Source organism: Lithobates pipiens, unplaced genomic scaffold (genome assembly GCF_037356315.1).
Source record: "Lithobates pipiens isolate NorthernLeopardFrog02 unplaced genomic scaffold, aLitPip1_a1.2 Scaffold_22, whole genome shotgun sequence".
Lineage (NCBI taxonomy): Eukaryota > Metazoa > Chordata > Amphibia > Anura > Ranidae > Lithobates > Lithobates pipiens.
In genome coordinates, this window is record NW_027507784.1 from 318,762,854 (window position 1) to 318,784,597 (window position 21,744).

The 21,744-nt window shown below is 41.9% G+C and overlaps 1 protein-coding gene across 2 annotated transcripts in view; it reads right to left on the reverse strand.

The window, feature by feature from the left end:
- The window catches only part of PPL (periplakin), a 119,503-nt gene that overhangs the window by 7,414 nt on the left and 90,345 nt on the right, over window positions 1-21,744 (reverse strand). For both annotated transcript variants that reach the window (XM_077449459.1, XM_077449458.1), the window contains 10 exons: window positions 20,811-20,906; window positions 19,029-19,151; window positions 18,525-18,671; window positions 18,196-18,347; window positions 15,910-16,004; window positions 13,909-14,075; window positions 10,944-11,122; window positions 8,220-8,358; window positions 4,630-4,823; window positions 917-1,067 (listed from right to left, as the gene is read on the reverse strand). In XM_077449459.1, coding sequence (XP_077305585.1) covers window positions 917-1,067; window positions 4,630-4,823; window positions 8,220-8,358; window positions 10,944-11,122; window positions 13,909-14,075; window positions 15,910-16,004; window positions 18,196-18,347; window positions 18,525-18,671; window positions 19,029-19,151; window positions 20,811-20,906 — 1,443 coding nt within the window. The remainder of the gene's footprint in view (window positions 1-916; window positions 1,068-4,629; window positions 4,824-8,219; window positions 8,359-10,943; window positions 11,123-13,908; window positions 14,076-15,909; window positions 16,005-18,195; window positions 18,348-18,524; window positions 18,672-19,028; window positions 19,152-20,810; window positions 20,907-21,744) is intronic.

The window sequence follows — 21,744 nt, forward strand, 5'->3', positions numbered from 1 at the left end:
TCCATGATGATTACTGGGACTTCCTGTTTCGATTTTCATCAGGAAACCTGGTGGCTTCACAAACTGGGTGAGATGTCAGTGTGGTGGACTGTGGTGTTCTTGTGAAGATATGCCATAAACCCCCCGTTCGATTCACAGCAGAACTTCAGGGGAAAAGTTCTAACCTGAACGGCAAAGCTCACTGAAATCTATGGGAGACCAACAGGAAAAAAGTCCCCATTTTGAAGGCTTATATGCAAGTAGTTGGCCATAAAAATAATATTTTTTTTAGGAACAGTGATTTTAATGATGCTTAAAGTGCAACAATAAAAATTATTTAAAATATAGTGCATGGGGGGGGGTCCCCTTAGTCTTCCTGTAAAGTGGCGCATCTGTACCATGTATAGAACCTGCTTCAGCAAAAATTATATTTCTAAAGGAAAAAAAACGAGTCAAATCACATTTGAAATGACTTGTTGTTGCAATTGCCGGCACCCGACTGTTGAAGGGGGAAAAAAAAATACCCCCTCCAAATCCATACCAGATCTTTATTCCAAGCATGCAGCCATGCAGGTCAGGAAAGGGGGGGTGCTTTTTGATGATGAACCGGTTGTCAAGGACGCTGTGACTGGCTTCCCAGCTCCGCTCCTTAACCATCTTTTACTGCGCCCTGATTGGGAAAAGCTTTGCCCAATCAGGGAGCAGAATGCACAGTTCAGTACGCAGTGCATTGCAGGACGAGCACCCTGCAAATTCGGGTGTTCCCCGAACAGAACAAACAGCCAATGTTCGGTCCGAGCATGAGTTTACTGTTACCCAACACTACTGTTAACCCAGTGAGTTGCCAATTATATTTGAATAAAGTGGATGATTTTAATGCTCCACTTAGTCCCAAATATTTTAAGGAGACTGGTTAGCCGTCATGATAATATTTTACCCGTTGGTTCTTCAGCTTGCTTTCCACTTGTTTGATGCTGTCTGTGTCTTTGGGCTCATAGTTGGGAAGATTACGTAGCCACCCGTCGACCTGGTCATAGCCATTTCGGTAGTTCAGATAGGCAATCTTGGATTTCTGCAAGCTCTGAGACCTAAATGAAAAAAGACATGTAAGCTAGAATATGCTGCAACAAAAAGGCTTCACTGAGGTCTGATTTGCATTGTTGTCAAAATCAACTTTTTTTATTATAATTTGTGTTACTGGTTTATATAATAGTACTGGTTTATACGTTACCAACAACTTCAACAGTGCTTTACAAAATGAGAACATGGAGGCTAATCGCAAAAGTGTACACAAATAATACTAGCCATTTGAACTCTTTCCAGAAAAAGGTGACCATAGAGAACAGTCTCGCTTTATTTATCTAAATTGGACAACGAGCTAGGAATTGTAAAGCAGCATCAAATGAGTATACTATGGGGTCAGAGACATTAGACAAATCAAAGGGTTAGTAAACCTTTACCAAAAAATTCTCTATGTAGATAAGGGGGTTTGTTGATAAAACAAGATGTGCAGATTTGACTAAAGTGTAATAATGACCTGGCTAGTGGTGTAGGCCATTTACATACCTTATGAAGCCTGACCTAATAACTTCCAGGACATTGCCAAGCGAGGCCCTGCTACTAATGTTTACCATAGCAGGGGTGAGCTCTCAAAATCTGAGCTACTGCATTGGGGAGAGAGGGCATATGAGCGGGTTTGAATCAGTGAAGGTGAACAGTAATACTGTAGTTTGGCCTCCTAGCAACGTCCTGGGAGTTTTCAGTTCGGGCTTCATGAGGTATGTAAATGGCCTATACCTATAGGGGTATCGCCTAAGGGTATTATTATTTATTTAACTTTGGTCAAAGCTGCACGGCTTGTTTTCATTTACAGATATCCCGTATCAGCATAATCATTTTTTTTGGTAAAAGTGAACTTACCCTTTGAAAAAACACCAGATCACTATAGAGTGGAATGGGTTCAGTGAAAAATGATTGGTTTCGCTATGAACTAGAGCTGCACGATTCTGGCCAAAATGAGAATCACGATTTTTTTTGCTTAGAAAAAAAAAGATCACGATTCTCGCAACGTAAAATCTTTCACATTATACAAAAAAAAATGGGCTAACTTTACCGGTTAGTGTTTTTATTTTATTTAATTTTTTTTTTTTAATTCATTAAAGTAATTTTTAAAAAGAAAAAAAAAATTGGAAAGACCGCTGCGCAAATACAGTGTGACATGAACCACCATTTTATTCTCTAGGGTGTCTACTAAAGAAAGAATTTTTATAATATATATATATATATATATATATATATATATATATATAAAAAAAATATGTATGTATATGTTTGGGGCTTTTAAGTAATTTTCTAGCAAAAAAAAAATGATTCTGACTTGAAACCAACAAATGTTAGAAAAAGGTTTGGAATAAGAGTTTGGAGGTCTGGTCCCCAGCCAGAGACACCAAAGGAAGCGAAAAAGAGCTAGCGGACTATCACGGTACACGTTGAAAATAAAGTAGAATCAAGTATATAAACAATTGTATAAAAGGTTACATTAGTTTATTTAACCATAAAATCCAATAAAAATACAAAGATTAATCCAAGTAGTGAATGAAGTTCGGATAATTTTGCATGAACTATTGTGAACAACTTTCAAAAGCTGTGTATGAATGATCAGATTATCATACAATCCCTTTGAAAACTATATTTTTGATCCAATTTTCTAGGCATCAGTGGAAAAACTGATTTACATGCAAATCCAACTGTTTACTGATGTCTACAGTCAACTTAAAAGAAGGGCTAGATGAAAACGGCAAGGAAGATTTGGAATATTGAAGTAGATCTGGGGATTTAGGAATAGGGATGAGGTCCGGTTGTGGTACAAGTGTAAGATCGGACCCAACACTGGTTGTTTTGAGTGGATGAAAATGGCAGCTGCTGGCTGTCAATGATGACTATGGAAACAGTGGGTTCTTGCACTTACCGTGTCCTTACCAACCACTGACATCACTTGGCCCATTCACTTAAAAGGCCGGAAATCCCTGGCCAGGAGAGCAAAGGGGGGAATTGCAGGGTTACATATATGCCTAAATATGGCTAATTGGCCATATCTGGCCAATAGCAATGATATCGCCACTATCCCGTCCTCTTTCCTTATATAGCTGAAAACAGCTTGGGGAGTAATGGGATCGGTTGTGTGCACTGGGTCGTTCAGTGAGTCACATGACATCATGATTGACAATAGGCATTTTTTTTATTTTTTTGTTTCTGCTTTTTTTTTTTTTAAAGGACTGGTTAAACATTTTGGTGTCTATTTCTAGGTGCCATTTTTTTTGTTTGTGTACATGCACATCCATCTGCCCTTCCCCACCACAAACAACTACGCCTACCTACCTACCCCTCACCCCTCCATCCTCTCCTGGCCAGTCAAACAGCATGGTCAGATCAGACACCTTTTTTCTGCACAGAGATCCGCCTTAAAATCCATACCAGACTCAAAGGGTCTGGTATTAATAATAATAATAATAATAATAATAATAATAATAATATTTTTTCGGCTGGGGGTGGGGTGTGTTTAACTCACCCTTGTTTTTTTATTTTATTTTTTATTCTTGCTTTGGATGTGCTTCAGGGAAAGTGACATTATAAAGAAAAAAAAACGGCACACTAATCCCCTCAAAAGGTCACGCAAAATACACCCTTGGAGTGTTGTTTTTTTAATTTTTATTTTTTTAAGAAATCGTGAAAGAAATGTAATTTTATTATACAATTTTAAACACGTTTTATTTTTGGATACGTCAGGGCCGCTGCAGCACTTTCTGTACATCACAGAGATGTTCTCTTCACAGCAGGATTAGCGCATCCGTCAGGCAGGTTATTTGAATTGGGCATTTTTAAAGTGGTTGTAAACCCTTACAAACCTCTTTGACCTACAGGTAAGCCTAGATTAAGGCTTACCTGTAGGTCCAAGAAATATCTTCTAAACCTACACGGTTTAGGAGATATTTACAAAAAGACAGGCACAGCTGTCTACGGCGCATGTGCCATAGACAGCAGCGTGCAGGTGCACTGGGCATGCCACTGCTAACGGCGATATGCCGTTAGTGGAGGCTCCCGTGCGCATGCGCGGGAGTGCGGTCATTGCTGGTCCGGCGCTGTGAGTGGCCGGAGCAGTGATACCCGGAAGATGGACACTCCGTGGAAGAGGGGACATTGCTAACATCGTTGGCTCCTGTGTCAGGTAAGTGACACATAATGGGCTACTATGCGATGCATAGTAGCTCATTATGCTTTACCTTTGCAGGTAAACAAAGAGGAAGTAAACCCAATCAGGGTTTACTTCCTCTTTAAGGTTTCACTTTAAGCAATTTAAAAATTAAAAAAAATCTCTGCCCCTGGCCCAATGGAATTTAAGGCATTAATTAATTTTTGCATTGGCAATGTTTTCCAGGTTAGTGTCCACACCCCCATGTTGTTGTGTGTTTGTTTTTTGTGTTTTACACCCAGTTTGCTTCTTAGCCCAGAAAATGGCCATTTTGAGGTCCCATTGATATTATGGTTCTGGATTTGAAAGCAATTTACAGAGTTGTCAATGTTGACTTTTTACGTTTTAAGTGTTTAATTCATATTCAACAGAGAACCAACACACACTGGAGCACATCTCACCTGCTCTGGATCTGCTGGTCCAGCTGTCCATAGCGTTGGTTTAGTTTGGACACTTCAGCCTCCTGGCGCTCTATATCGGGGCAATGCTCCTGGAAACGATTGGCCAGGTTGTGGCAGCACACTTTGCTGTTGTGCAAATTCTGCTCTGCTTCTGAGAGGACACCTCGTCCTTTCTGCAACTCATTGCTCATGGCCTGGAACGAAGAAGAAGCTGATCAGCAAGGTAACAGATAAAGACGTGTTGCGTTTTGATATAAATATACGTCTCTTTTATGATTTTTCACACTTGCATAGGAAAAAAATGTTTGCTTGTTTGCCTTAGAAACACACCTCAAGTTTCTCCAAGTGTTTGAGTGGAAACTTTTCAAACAATGCCGTTAAAAAACATTTACACATGCTGTCCTAAAACAATGAGAACTATTGTTTTTTTTTTTTGCGCTAAAGTCAGTTGGTAGTTAAAAATAATTGTTTTGCACAGAGCAGCCCAGATCCTCCTCTTCTCAGGCCCTCTTGGGCACTCCTGGCCTCTCCCTCCTGCTGAGTGCCCCCACAGCAAGCAATTTGCTGCAGCTCCCTGTGTCCATTCAGAAAGGGAGCTGCGGCCCGGCCCCACCCCCTCTCTCTCCTCTTTGGCTCACTGACTTTGACAGCAGCGGGAGTCCCAAGCATCCAAGTTTCTCGTGCAACATCACTGGATCGAGAAAGGGCTTAGGTAAGTATTGGGGGGGGGGGGGGGTCAGAGGGGGCTGCTGCACACAGAAGGCTTTTTATTTTAATGCATAGAATACATTAAGATAACAAAACCTTCTGCCTTTACAACCACTTTAAATATGTTACTGAAGTCAACATTTAGCTAACCAGGTCAACATGGCTTGACCTTTGACATATATGACCTATGGCACGTATGATACAACAGTGCCATCTAGAGGTTGATTTGGGAAGAGTTTCTCTCATTAAAGTGGTAGTAAACCGCAGCAGTTAACCACTTGCCAAACCACCTAAAGTACATGTACTGTGGCAGGCTGGCTGTATTGCGCAAAATCACCTACCTGTACGTCATTTCGTGCAACAGCCACTGGGTGGCATGCGCTCGCCGCCGGCTCTATTGCACAAAATCACCTACCTGTACGTAATTCCGTGCAACAGCCACTGGGTGGCGTGTGCTCGCCACCGGAGGTGGGATCAAGCACTCATTGGATAGAGGGGGAGCCAATCAGCGGGTCTGGTGGACCCAATGTCCTCTGGCCATCCGCAATTTTTCGAGAGAGGCAAAACAAGACAGATCACCATTTTGACAGGGGCGTAGAGATCTTGTGTTCCTGCTAAGCAGGAACATGGATCTTTGTCTTCATCCAGTCACAGCAACCCCCACACAGTTAACAAGCACCCCCTAGGGACACATTTAACCCTTTGATCACCCCTGATGTTAACCCCTTGCCTGACAGTGTCATTAATACAGTGACAGTGCATATTTTTAGCACTGATCACTGTAATAAGGTCACTGGTCCCCAAAAAGCGTCAAGTGTCCGATTTTGTATGCCGCAATCCCACTAAAAAACACTGATTGCCACCATTACTAGTTAAAAAATAAATAAATAAAAATGGCATAAAAATATCCCATAGTTTGTAGGCGCAATAACTTTTGCATAAACCAATAAATATATGCTTATTGGATTTTTTTTTACCAAAAATATGTAGCAGAAAATATATTGGCCTAAATTGATGAAGAAATTTGATTTTGTACTGGATATGTTTTATAGCAGAAAGTAAAGAATATTGTTTTTTTTGCCAAAATTGACGTATTTTATTGTTTATAGTGCTTTGTTTATAGTGTTTTGTTTATAGTGCAAAAATAAAACCGCAGTGGTGATCAAATACCACCAAAAGAAAGCTTGATTTGTGGGGAAAAAAAGGACATGAATTTTATTTAGGTACAGCGTCGCACGCAATTTCAGTGCTTACAACTGATTTTATAAGTCTGTCAATCCATGTGACCTTTTTACGCACTATTTTTGCATTATTTGGAAGTGCAAATTTTTGATAAATAAAGGAATTACAACAACAACAAAAAAAAGGAACACAGTGTCATAGCACAAAAAAATGTTTGGTCATGAAGGGGTAAAACCTTCCAGGGCTGGAGTGGTTAAACAAACAAAAAAAAAATCCCCTGCAAGGCAATTGGATAATGTGCTAGTACACATCGCATGCTTCCCTTGGGAATGAAGCCCTCCAGCGATGCGCTTGCAGAGCTTCCATCTTCACTCTGTCTTCCTCCAAGCTCTGGCAGCAAAACCAAGGAAGGTCTCTGCTAGAACCTGAAAACGCTTTTGCCCGATCTCCTGCAACTGCTGTAGAGTAAGCCTGGGATCCTCGTTGCCTAAGGAGATCAAGCTGCTCTAACCTAACTCTGAGCGCAAGGCCAGCTAAAAAAAAGTTAGGAGCCAGTTTTTTTTAACTAACAATTTTCATGGGCGGAGAAATTTTTTGCATTTTTTTTGCACACGTCTTTAAAAAATAATTTTAGGCCTGAGGTTTACAGAAAACCCTCAAACAGGTTTTCAAAAGCAGAAACCCTATAGACTAAAATAATCGTAGTTCCTATTTTTTTGTCACATGATATTAGGTCTAGGAAATACTACATTTCAGTGAAAAACAAAACAAAAAAACATCATCCCAAGTTCATTTTAGGGGGCACAAAACTGCAATTACCCAATTTTTTGGTAAAATATAAAAAGCAGAGGTTGACCATAGACAACACTTTAAAAGCCCCCTTAGGTCTTCAGTTTAGCGATACCAAGGAGGTCTGGTGCTAGAACTATTATATATATATTTTTTGTCCCCTATGTGATATTTTTTGGTGACAAGTTCTCTTTAATGCCAGGGTCTAAAAGACCCTGGCTGTCTCCCCTGTGCTCCACTGAATGTAATGTAATGCACATCACAGTACATTACATTCTTTCCCAGCCTCGATGGCCAGGGAAACTGAACAGGGACCCAGAAGTGACGTCACACGTCCCCTCTCCTCCCACCCCTCTACCCTGCGGCACTCGCTAAGTCAGTTCCGGGCCAGCAGGCGGCCAAGCGGAGTCTGGATACATAAGGGGGTGGGGGGTTTGGTTGCGTGCGGAAAGCATTCAAATGGCACCCCAGGCACCAGCACAAAACTTCTGGTTGCCATAGCGACCTGGCACTGGGGGTTTGTTGAGCCCTGCTTTGGGTAGATCTGTCAGTCTTGTATTGTTTTCCTATAGTTGTAATTGTGTGTACTGCATTTTTGTTTAGCAAAGGCATATTAACACACTACAGAGGTCTTGGGTTTACCCAACAATAGACAATATCCAAAACTTTAATCCTGTGCTAGTAAACTCAACAAAATAACTAACTTTTGGAGTTGGAAATATTACCATGGAGGTGGACATGAAAATGTTAGGATAAATTCTGAAGATAGTTGGGCTAATGTAGTGAATCTTTAGAAGATGATCAGCCTCTTTTAAAAGCTCCTGCCCATATTGACCCTCGTATTTTCAGACATACTGCAGTTTTGGTGTGGATTACATTTCAAGAACTCCTTTCCTACAGCAATTGCTCACCGACAATTCCATCAGCTTATTGTCCACAGCACTTGTGTCCTCGGGTATTGTGTCATCCAGGCCCAGCTTGTTCTCATAAGTAGACAGGAGATCTCTGCTTTTCTGCAAGCTGCCTTCTAAACGATTGGCTGCCTCAATCCTGCAAGACACAAACGGGTTAAACAGAAAAGAAGTCCTACTATCCCTAAAGACCCCAAATATACAAAAAACAGAGTAGACATGGTACAGTTGCAACATTAGCTCAAGAAAACATGGGCTTTGTTATGACCTCTTTTCCTGCAGCCCACTTTCTCTTTTCACCCTGCACTACATAGTTAAAGTGGTTATAGACCTCTGGTGTGAAATATAAATAAAGCATATCCCTCTATAGTGTATACTTGTCTCAATCCAGAGCATTAAGTGTCATTTCTGTCTGCCACTTCATTCCTCTACTATCAGCATGAAGCATGAAGTTTTTCTGACGCCAAGAGGAAAAAAAGTGACGGGGGAGGGATCTCAAACTGATTGACAGCCTCAGCTCTATTCCTATCTGAAAGGACATGTCCCTTCCCTCCAATCAGCTCTCCGAGCTCCTCTTCACTCTCCAGACCCTTTTTTTCCTGATAGCTCAGACAAGCTGTATAGATTCTGCACTTTGAAGGGATGTAGAGAACACTGCAGATAAACCGGTACAACTTATGTAGGAACAGGTTTTTTTTTTTTAAATCTCGGTGTATCACCTGCAGCCTTTCTGCCCTCTCCTCTCTGCTCCCAACGGATGAAGAAAGATTTTAACACTGCCCTTCTGAAGGGGTGTAGAGAAGAGAATACTGCAGATAAACAGTAAAACCTATGTAGGAGGATTTGTTTCATCTGTGTTTCACCTGAGGCCCGTCACATCACTGGGTATATGTAAGGGTTTACAACCGCTTTAACTTGAGGTCTGCAATCACAATGACTCACACTAGGAACTGCTCTGTTTCAATCGTATGCTCATTGTGGAAATACTGACAATTAGGTTATATCTTTCCTGCTCTCTGACTGTACTATTATTGGTTGACCAACGCAAGCTAGATGAAGCAGAGCGAGGTTTTAATGAAGAAGGGAGTTGGGGAGTCCCCACTAAATCCTTGCTATGGGGACCTGAGTTTTCTAGATACAAAGTCACTCCTGCCTATTGGTGTTTTGAAATGAAAAGGGGTACCCCGAGGCAACATATAACCACTAACATGATCTATTGCTTCTATATAAAAAATAATAAATGAGAGAATCGTCAGTACCGAGGCCATTATGAAGTGGCTGCCTCTGTATCATTACAAGCCGGTATCCTATCGGATAGTGCCCGTTCATGCGCAGTATGGAATTGCACTCCAGCTGATTTGGCAATCGGCTGGCTTGATGCAACCGTGGCGCATGCGCACATCGCGGGAGGTATCTCTCGACAGGAGATCCCATTTCACAGGCACAATTGAAACCTATACAAACAGCGGAGGGAGACTGTAGTTGTCAGATTGTGCATCATTGCTGCTGTAGGGCGGCTTGTGGCTGTGTTGGAGGGCTGGTTTTGTCTGTGTTGCAACCTGTCCTGTCACACAGGCAAAACCCACCGTTCAACACATACAAAACCGGACCATCAGCACACTGTAAAGCCACCCCACAACAGCGAGGCACAATCTGACAATTACGGTCTCCCTCCGCTGTTTGTGTAGGTTTCAATTGTGCCCATGAAATGGTATCTCCCATCAAGCGATACCTCGCACGCGCCATGGTTACATCAGGCCAGCTGATTTGCCCTTCAATCCTGCGCATGCACTTTTCTAAGGTGGGCACTAGCCACTAGAACGCTGGCACTCTGCCATTGCATGAAATTCAGATACCACAATGGAGACCTCCTACTTCCGTAAATGCGTGCCAACAGCCCTGAAGATGGGGAGGCAATTCCCCTAAAAATGTTGGCTCAAGCTGTACATTTTTATACTCTCAAACAATTGTAATCTCATATCAAGAGTTGGACCATTTGAGACAACGGGTGCTTCTCCCTCTTCATTCAAGCATGTTTTTGTAGAATAGAAATCTATCATACTAGTCAGGTAGCAGCCAAACTCCCAAAGGGGGCCAAATCACAGCCGCTCAATGATGGAACCATCTATTAATTACCAGTTTACAGCATGGAGAAAATGGCCCCAGCTGGACTTTTACTACCAATTTAAAACCTGCCTGAAAAGCCCCGTTGGGGTAATTTTTGGCATGTTTTGCCTTTGTATTTAGGGACGCGGCAGTAAGTCTATTGACCTTTTCAACACTAGGCTATTATTTTAGATATTGCTTATTAACTACCATACCAATGACCTTCCCAATTAGTTCCGCGTGGTCTCCAGCTTAAACCTGTCATTATGAAGTGTGAGGAATCCACACAAGACTAGTAGGACAGAAACCTGCATTGAAGTATTAGGGTCTGTGTGCATGAACATTTGTCCACTTCCAATGGGTTTTTAATTCCCATGTGAATCTATGGGAATGCAAAACCCATTAAAAGTAGGGCAAATCTAGGACAAAAGGAAGTCAACTGCCACAAAAAGCCCAAAGTTCACAAACACAGGCCCTTACTCTACTGGGTCCTCGGGTGTTTCCTTGTGGTACTGTTGGAATGCAGTTACCCTACATAAGGCAGCGTTTGTATTTAGATTTATATATACGTGACTCCCAGTCTTAGAAGGCTTAATGTTGACTTTGGTGGTCGCTTACTTGTCTTGGGAGCAGTTCAGGAGCTCGTTAACCTTGTCATATTTTTTGTTGGTTTCATTGATTTTGCTGCGCAGGATGGGCGTGCTGGAAACCTCTGGAGATTTGGACAGATAAACCTCACACTCCTGCACCTTCATAGTTTTGTCTGGCTCTATCCGACGCACATTATTGGCAATATTCTGCAAGGAAGGAAAAGATGTAAGAGCTCCGCAACAGACATTCCAGTTTGTCAGTGAAAAACTACAGCTGATAACATGAAAAATACCAAATCTACCATTCTTATATGGACAGGGCTGTAAGGAGACACAAAAGGAATCACACTGGAGAGCCATTTGATACTGCTATCAGCAGTGTATCTAAACCCAAAAACAAAAATATTTTAATAAATTGCATCTTATGCCGTGTACACACGACCCGACTTTCCATCAGAATAAACTGATGGTCTTTCCGACGGAGTTCCCGATCGAACGTACTTGCCTACACACGATCACACCAAAGTCTATTTGTTTCAAACGCGATGACGTACGATGCTACTAGAAAAGGAAGTTCAATAGTCAGCAGCCAATAGCTGCCCTAGCGTCATATTTGGTCCTTCAGGATAGCAAACAGACGAACAGTTTTCCCGATAGGAACTGATTCCGTCAGAAAGATTTAACATCTATTTCTAGGTCCGTCAAAATTTTTGAAGAAAAAAGTCAGATGAAGCCCACACACGATCGGAATATCCAAAGATATGATTCCTTTGGACCTTTTCTGCTGGAAAGTCCAGTCGTGTGTATGCAGCATTACTTGTCCTTGATGTGGTGGTTGCATTTGTTTCCTTTTTCAGAATTGTTTCCCTTTATATTCACCTGGTGATCTTGCCAGTAACACACTTCCTATCCTAGGGTGACAATGCTCACTCACTGTACCATGTGTATATATATATATATATTTTTATAGATAGAGGAATCATGGTTGATACCTGCGGCTGCTCTCCCGATTAGGACTACAAGCACATTTTCCTATCTTTATCTCTACAACATCAAAAGTGGGGACAATTAGAGGCTTACAGAAAATAGCCTGTGATGCCAGTTAATTTCACAGAAATTAACAAGAACATTGCATGTCTGTTAAGATTGTGGATATTTTCTGTACTTACTCTGAGCCTAAAAAAAGAAAACAAATGCATCCACCCCATCCCAGGACTAGTAATGCTACAATTCATTTTTGTCATCACTCTGTATACAGAAAATCACTCCAAATCCGTGAATATACTATACAAATTCCAACTTTATCTACGAGTGTATTTGTATTGACCTAGCTTCCCGTGTCATAGTCCTTAGGCATAGTAATTGGTGGATTAGGCTCCAAGCAGTGTCTTGCAGGGGGTTATAGGGTTTTTATCTATTAACCTGATAGCATACCGCCCAACATTTTGAGATGGGAATGAGGGACACCTACTAGCAAAAGTATGCAGGCATAGAACACGCCCCCTGCCACACCCCCTTAAAGGAGAATTAACCCCCCCCAAAAAAGTTAACTAAATCCACAAGAGCTTTTTTTTATCACTACTATTCATTTCTATTAGATTAAAAAATTTACAAATGCAGTAATTTAGAATTTGGCTGAAAGGTTTAGCACTGGGAAACACTTTTTGAAAGATAAAAAGTGCATTTTATATACAACTATGAGGATCAGACCAAAATGTGGGGGGCAGAGGGACATTGCTCCAAATCAGGGACAGTTCCTCGAAATCGGGGCCAGTTGGGAGCTATGTGGTAGTCTGCATTTTTGGGTTGCCCTGTCAGCATTGTGTGTGAGTGATTGACAAGTTAGGGGTATGTAAGGATACATTATGATGGTACATTCTGTTTTTACAAGTCTTACTTTTTTTTTTTTTCAATAGAAATACTTTGAAGATGATCAGCAATGTTTTGGTGAAGACAGAACGCCAATTTCGGTTTTACCTTGGCAGGTCAAAAAACGCATTATCCACAAGTAGGTAATGGCGACACCCATAAGCCCATGCTTCGCAAAGATGAATGAAGTTCACCAAATGGAAGCACATGTGGTAACAGCTAACCATCGGGAAGAATGCTGCTGTAAAACGTGGTTCCACTGGACCTTACTTGCTCTTTGGAATACAGAGACATCGTAGGTTTACAGATGTAGTTATCCGTTCTGGATACTTTTAGTGGTTCAGGACGATGCCTTCTTCCCATAAACACCCAGATATCACACACCACCTCTTTACCCCCCCCCCCCCCCCCATTTTCTCCTTTCATAAAAGCCACCACCTTTTTTTTTTTTATTGGTCCTTTTGTTAATTTTCCTACTTCCTTTTATACATGGGAGGGCCCTCAACTTGGTCCAGGGTGCACGACTGGTTGTGACGTGTCTGGGGGTTCTTGAGCTACCTTGGGTACAATCGGCTATATACTTGTTTGACTTTACTGACTATAGCCTCATATATTTTTGTTATGGTATCCATCCAAGTGTCCATCAAGATACACTGGATCTGTCATCTCACATATTATATTATGTCATTGGATTTGCTGAGCGGCTCATCTCCCACTTGCCCTTGTTGAAAATTATAAATAAACAAAATTATCCACAAAGACCACCATTCTCTACTCTGGCTGTGGGATGATTTTAATTGATGGATTTGTGTTTTAATTTTCACCATGGGAGGTGCTAATCATCTTCTAATGATCTGTATTGTTTTCTCCGCAACACATAATTTGGTAACTCTGTATAAAAAGAATCCAAAGAAGCTTATTTCAGGTGAGCTGGTCTGATTTTGTTATTTTCCTTTTCACAAAGGTGGCAAGCTTTAATTCCATTGATTATATCCCCGGATATTTACATAAAGATATGCAAGTCATACACACACACTCAGGTGCTTAGTGGTACCAGGCCACACTGCTAACCACAAAAGGCAGAATGGTGTCATGTGGGGTTCCTGATTACACTTGACACTCACCTTAATTTCCTTTATCCTCTCAGAGCTATCCTGCACAGCACGATTCTGATCCAGTGGTGGCCGGAGGTGGGAACTGATGGCTTTCTCTTGCCTGTCCAAATCAGAGATTACTCTGTCCAGTCCAGCTAACATCTGTCTTCCCTGTGTCTCCTGGGCATTGGTGGTAGCTGCAGATAAGTAATGAGTAGATTAGTTGTAATTCTGTGTAAATGGTACCTCTCTTACCAATAAAGAGGTGTGCTTGGTGGAAGGTCTAAACCCAGGGCATTACATTCAGATGACTCTCTGGGTTTAGGGGCTCATATGAGTTATATATGATCTTTGGTTGGTTGTATTTAGGGTCCCCTGTCAGTTGTTTGTGCCTATACTGAGGTAGGAGGTGAGAGATGCTAAGCATGCCAGTTATTCTGGTGTTGGGGGAACTTTAGAGGGCCAATTAATGGGTCCTCGGAGCAGGTTCAGTCAAGAGACATCTGGGAAAACCTACAGGACACATGAACTGGCACCTACAGCTATGAGCACCTTAAGCTAAACTGAAAAACAGCTTGAATATGGTTGGTTGCATGTCTCTCTCTCAACCACAATATTAAATACAGGCTTCTTGTGTAAAAGTTGGTTGCAGAGTTAGGTTGTTTTGGAAAATATCGTGTGTTCACCTTGGACAACCCCACTGGCACTGGCAACTAGCGTCTAGTTTCTCCTGTACCGTCTGATCTGCAGATAAATTACAGTTGTCATCACTGCCAGACTACAGATTATATATCAGTTGGCATGAACTGCCAGCAACTTTCTACAACCAGTTTAGACTTTCACTGGCCTAAAGCAAGTGCAAGATAGTTTATGAAACTCCTGTACAGATGCAGATTGTTACTAATTAGATATGCATTGTCATGTATCGATAATCTTTGACACTATATTAATAAAATAGAATGGATGGACTTCGTGAAATAAAGGCAATGGATTAAAAATACCAATCATTCACGAGAGGAAACTAAAACAGCTATGACTCTCCTGCAGAAGGACAACAATGGTGAACCATCATGGCTGTACTTCTGCATGCTTTTTCGATTATTACCAAAGATGGTGCCTTAGGGAATAATGTTTATCTTGCAGGAGGATACAATTGGTGAAGCATCATGACTGCACTTCTGCATTCTTTTCTATAATCCCCCACTACTGGAACCATGAAGATAGTTACTTTTTTCAGATAGTGCTCTGAAAGGACTATCAGTAGTATAAAGCTGGAGGACCATCATGTTTGCGCATCTGCTTGCTTTCCCATTAATCCTCTACTACTGGAACCATGAAGATGGTACATTGAAAGAACTACCCAAAATAAGCATGTTTATGTTTTCCCATAACTCCCCATTACTGAAACCATAAAGATGGTACACTGAAATGACAAACCTGAAAAAAGTAACTATCAGTAGTATAAATCTGGAGGACCATCATGTCTGCGCTCTGCCTGCTTTCCCATAATCATCTACTACTGGAACCAAGAAGATGGTACATTGAAATGACTACCCAAAATAAGTATACTTACCCATAACCCCCCATTACTGGAACCATGAAGATGGTACATTGAAATTACCATCAGAAATATGTAACTATCAGTAGTATAAAGCTGGGGGGACCATCATGTCTGAAATTCTGCATGCTTTTCCATAAGCCCCCCTTAATGAAACCATAAAGATGGTACATTGAAATGACAAATCCGAAAAAAGTAACCATCAGTAGTATAAAGCTGGAGAACCATCATGTCTGCGCTTCTGCATGCTTTCCCATAACCCTCTACTATTGGAACCATAAAGATGATACGTTGAAACAACTATCTGAAATAAGTAACTATCAGTAGTATAAAGCTGAAGGACGATCATGTCTGCACTTCGGCATGCTTTCACATAATGTCCAGCTATTAGAAACACGGCTGCTGATTCTGCATGGTCTCCGCTAAGTAAGTAGTGTCAGTCCCTACAAACCTAAATACATTGTGTAACTTACCTGATGATTCTCGCTTTGCATCCTCAAGGCGCTGAAGAAGAGCATTCTTGCTGCTTGCCGCTTTCTGCTTTGTGGCTCGGTACTGGTTGAAGGTACTAATCAAAAGAGGAAAGGGTTAGTAAAATAAAAGTTCCATCTTAAAATGGCTTGGGACAGTAAGGAGTCATTGGTGTAGGGAAGGGCTAGAAAAACTGTGAGGTTTTATTGCTGAGTTTCCATTGGAATGGAGTTGAAAGCCCTTTTAAGAATGACTGCATTGTTTATATTCAGACTACAGCCAGGGCTGGACTGGGACAGAAATTTGGGCCTGGACTTCATCCAGACCGGCACACTTACATTTTGAGTGTCCCATCAGCATTCCCTTACATCAGAATGTCCCATCACCAGCCCCCTTACATCAGAGTGTCCCATTACCAGCCCCTTACATCAGAGTGTCCTATCAGCACCCCCTTACATCAGAGTGTCCCATTACCAGCCCCCCATTACATCAGAGTGTCCCATGAGCAACCCCCTTACATCAGTGTGTCCCATGAGCAGCCCCCTTACATCAGAGTGTCCCATCAGCAGCCCCCTTACATCAGAGTGTCCCATCAGCAGCCCCCTTAGCATAGGACAGCAGAGTCTGCAGAACAGGACTGGGACCATGAAAATATTAGGGACCCTCTAGATGTGAATTCTGCTTTCCATAATTGGTTGGTGGGAAATAACATAACTAGGAACTGCCTTCTCCCAGAAGCCAGTAAGCGGTTTCTTTAGTGACACCTTTCTTTTTAGTAATGCAATATAGAAATCTGAGAGAGTGATAGCTGTCCCGGGAGCTGCACATCAAGTCAAAGCCTGCTGTGTGATAGTGAATGGCAGTCTCAGCCAGGACCCCTGCCAGGCCACGCCCCCAACGTGTTTCACTCCGCCCACAGGAGCTTACTCATGGGGATGGGGTCTCCAGGTGGAAGGGGGAGGTTAAATGAATCATCGGACACCACTCACTGAAAGAATGAATATCAGGTGTATGAAGTGATTGTGAAGGGCTGGTCGTAGAGATTGTGTGTTTAACACCTTCCTGCCCAGCCTATAGCAGAATAGCGGGCAGACGGTGGCTTTGCCATCCTGACTGCATGTCATAGGATGTCCTTCGCATCATGACGCACTGCGAGGTGATGGGTAGTGAGCTTTGACCCTCTGACATAGCGCATCACTGATTAGGGTAAAAAGTCAATGATGTAGGCTCTTTACCATGTGTTCAGCTGTGTCCAAATCACAGCCAATCACATGTAAAAAAAAAAATGCTGATTATCAGCATTTCCTTTACTCAGCTCTGTCAGTGTCTGAGGAAAGGAAAGCCAATAACCAACTTTTCAGTTACAGGGGACATTTACACTGATAATCAGGGCACAAATCATCAGTGCAGCATATCAGTGCTGCCTTTGTCATTGCCACCTTGTCAGTGCCCATCAATGCAGCCTCATTAGCGCATGTCAGTAAAGAAGAAAAATTACTTATTTGCAAATAAATTGTTTGATTAGCGAAAAATAAAAAAACCCAGTAGAGATTAAATACCACCAAAAGAAAGCTCTATTTGTGTGAAAAAAAAATAAAAATAAAAAAATTTCATATGGGTACAGCATTGCTTGACTGCGCAATTGTTGTTTAAAGTGCGACTGAAAGCTGAAAATTGGCCTGGGCAGGAAGGGGGTGAAAGTGCCCTGTAATTATGTGGTTAAGAAGAAGTGCATACACAGAGTAACCATAGAAGATCTGGCTGCAAAGAGGTTTTATATGGGCAGTCTCTTGCAAAGCGTATGCAAGGAAACACATTTGCAGGAGTCTGATAACAAGGCAAAAATGCAAATATAAACATATATGGAAATCTTCCTTTCACGGCTCCTGACTTTAAAAAAAATTGAAATCAAAGAGGAGAAAAATTTCTTTTTTTTTTTAAATAACTCAAAGACACTTAGCAGAGTCCACATCTAGAACCTGATGGCTTGTTTGCAGTCAGTCCAGTCCAAGAATGCATACACAGGCTGTGCCTATCATGGCAGCACTCAGAGCCCACAGAAAGAAACATGTCAGAAGTATTATATATGCAAAGTTGCTCGTTGTCCCTGGATATATTAAAAAGGCTATAATCTTCAATATTATTACTATTATACAGGATTTATATAGCGGCAACAATTCACACTTAACAAAATGAAGGCAGACATTACAGTTAAATTACAATTTGGTACAAGAGGAATCGGAGGACCCTGCTCGTTAGAGCTTAATCTATAAAATCCAGCCAGTTACCTCTCTCCAAGTGCCAGAGCTTCAGGGTCAGTTGGAGGGATGTTGAAGCATACCCCTGGAGCAACCAGCTTCTTCCCATTGCTGTCTATGACCTCCCACTTCTTTCCCTTGTTGGCCTTCAGCGTGTACTGCCCACCTCGGCTAATCTCACCCTGCCGAGCACAAAGCAGATGAACACCAAATCATTATGTAAATTCTTCATAATGTAAAAAAAAAAAAAAAAAAAAAGTCATCAAGCAAGTATGAATATTTGCAACAGTGGTAGTACACTGCTTAATGTTGGGAAAAAAAACAAGGTTTCAGTACAAAACACCAGGGAGGACGTTTACCTCATCAGAGTAAAAGTCACACAGGGCCTCCACTGGGACAGGTTTAAGTGGGGTCTCCCGGCGGAACTTCAGGGGCACCACCTGGTGACTGCGCTTCTGAAGAGAACGCACAACTTCCTCGTACTTATCCAGAGCCTTGTCCTGGTCCTAAAAACAAGGAGTTTTAAAATGATTTTAGAATTATGCATGCTAAGAATTAAATTCAGCTGTAACATTTAAATGAAATCTCTTTATAGTTATACAATGGGATCTCAATTTCCTTCAGCCTTGCTACTAAATAGCACAGGGACCCTAAACTTGCTGCTGTTTAATGTTTCAAAAAGATAATCGTGTCCATAGCAAATCATTTACAGATATATGCCAGAATACCAAATTTTAACAGTAGGTGAAGATTGATATTCCAAACTTTTGTTCACTGAGATGTGGACTGCATTACACCATGGGAAAGCCATAAGCAGTTTCCAATTTCATGGGAAATCCTGCTAAACCTTGATGTGTTCCTACCTCTAGCTCCCTCAGCTGTGCCTCAACCTGGTATTTGTCTTTGAAATCTGGGTTAAACTTGAGGTCCAGGTCAGTGTCCACCTTCTTCAGCAGGTCCTGGGTATCCTTTGCATCTCTATAGAACTGAAAGAATAAAGATAAGACCATATGAGTTCATCTGAAACTTACCTAGCTATAAAACTTAAGAGTCTTTCACATGAACTTAAGGAGGTACGGAGGCTTCCCAATGGTAGGTTGTCAAAAAGGATTGTGGACAACATTGGGGGGGACTACAGTAAAAGAGGTTACCTGAAGGTAAAAGAAGTTGAAGCAAACCCTTGGGTAGACTGTGACTATCTAAGACACTGTAAACCGGGAAACAGCAAAAGAAGCTTTGCCATCCACTTATCCAGGCATAGAAATACATAGGAAACAGGCTAGGGATGGGGAATAATAATGTGGTGACAAAGAAAGATCAGGGAAAGGTGGGGGGAAGAAAAGGGGTTAAATAAAAGGGAAAGAAGAGGACCAGGGTAAAAAAATGTGGAGGGGGAAGGGGTGGAGATGGGAGGGCAACAGAAGTAAAGAACGGGAACCCATAAGCCCTTGTATACATGGTCGGAGATTCCGAAGGAATGTTTCCCATCGGACCATTTTGTTGGATATTGCGACTGTGTGTGGTCTGCATTGGACTGTTTCCGTCGGAATGTCCGACGGACCAACTTGCCGGTAAAATTTTCCGACAAAATGCTTCGATCGGACATACTCCGATCATGTGTAGCCTACTCCGACAGACAAAGTGCCACGCATGCTCAGATCAAATTCCTAGACCAAAGCTATTGGCTACTAGCCTGAATGTAGTCCCGTCGTAACGAAATAACGTCATCACGTTATTTCGACAATTGAGTCGACCGTGTGTATGCAACATCACTTTCGGACCTCTTCCAGAATTAATCCGGACGGATTTGGTTGTCGGAATCTCCGACCGTGTGTATGGGGGCTAAGAGTATCAGGTACCCTCTCCCAGGGAGTGAAAAAGGCCAGCAAAAAGTTCCCATCTTATATATTTATTTTTTTTATTTTTATTTTTTTATGTAAGTAATTGAAGTTACATGTAGGGTGTCATACATAGATGGAGCATCATATATTCAAAACAATAGGCAGTCAACATAATTTGCAGGTGCAAGCTTCCTGTAAGAGGTGATGACACTGACTTGGTGGGCACAGTTAAACTCCGAGTATACCTTTTATCAGCGTAAGTCTGTACCCGTTATGCTGTCCAGGATTTCCAAACCCTCTCGTACTTTCCGGGGCAGTTCCTGCTTATATAGGTTAGTTTGTACATGGGAAGAGCTAAGGTAATATGGCTTGTTCCCAAGAACTCACGGAGGGGGGGGGGTATAATCGGGAATTCCACTTCAGTATTCCCATCTTATTTCTAGCAAATCTGGACCAGTTGAAGGTTTCTCAACCCCATCCATCCTCCAGGACCTGGTCACAGTTACGGAATGACCCTTGCATCCCCTACAGCTAGACCATCTGGTTACTTGTTGGACATATATATATATTATATATATATCTCAAAATCTAAATTGTGAACATTTAAAGTAAATGTGTCACAAGAGAAATACCTAAAAACAGACATAAGAATTATAAATGAACTTAAAAACCCCACTTCTAACCACTCTCACTTTGGCCATTTATTGTCGCATCAAGATATGCTTAAGTCATCCACATATGTCTGAAATTGGAACAATCCCACCTAATGAAGGGAAGCCGAGAGGAACAGCCTGACGATCTCACCTGGTGGTAATCATCCATGTACTTCAGATGGCTTTCCTCACAGATCAGAAGGTTTAGGTACTCTTTCCAATCTGCATGTACAGCATCCATGTGGGCCTAAAAAATTGACATATTATTTAGAGGGAAGAAAGGCAAAAAAAGGAAGCAAAGATGTAAAAATATATGCTGCATATGTGATATCTTAATTAAATGTACAAAGACTATTTGCCCCTACAGAGACATCACCAATGGAAAACATTTACAATTTATGTTCACATTTTTTCCCCATGTATTTTTGCCTTGTGTGGCCAACTGTAGGTCAGTCTTATAGTAGAGCTTAAAGTGGTTGTATACCCACTTTTTTAACTTTTACCTACAGGAAAGCCTATAATAAGGCTTACCTGTAGGTAAAAAAAATATCTCCTAAACCTGTACGGTTTAGGAGATATTCCCCTCGGTATGCGCCGCTGACTGCAGCGGCGCATGCGCACAAGGGGGTTCTCTCCGTGAAAATCCGGCAGCGCTCGCCCGGCAGGATTGAAATCTCCCGCGCGCATGCGCGGGAGTGACGATATCGCGGCTCCGGCCACTCACAGCGCCGGAGCCGCGATACCCGGAAGAGACGGCGAGGGAGCATGTCGGCTCCCTCGGCGTGGATCGGGCGAGATGTCGGGGCCTCGTTCTAAGGTAAGTATTTCATAATGAGCTAGTATGCGGTGCATACTAACTCATTATGCCTTTTGCTTTGCAGGTTTAAAAAAATAAAAAAATAAATTGCGGGTTTACTACCGCTTTAAAGTGGCTGCAAACCCTTACATATACCCAGTTAAGGGACCATCTTCAGCCGATACACACAGATGAAACAAATCCTCCTACATAAGTTGTACCTATCTATCTGCTGTCCTCTCGGTTCTCTGCTTTACATCTGTGCTGAACTGATAAGCTCATCTTAGGC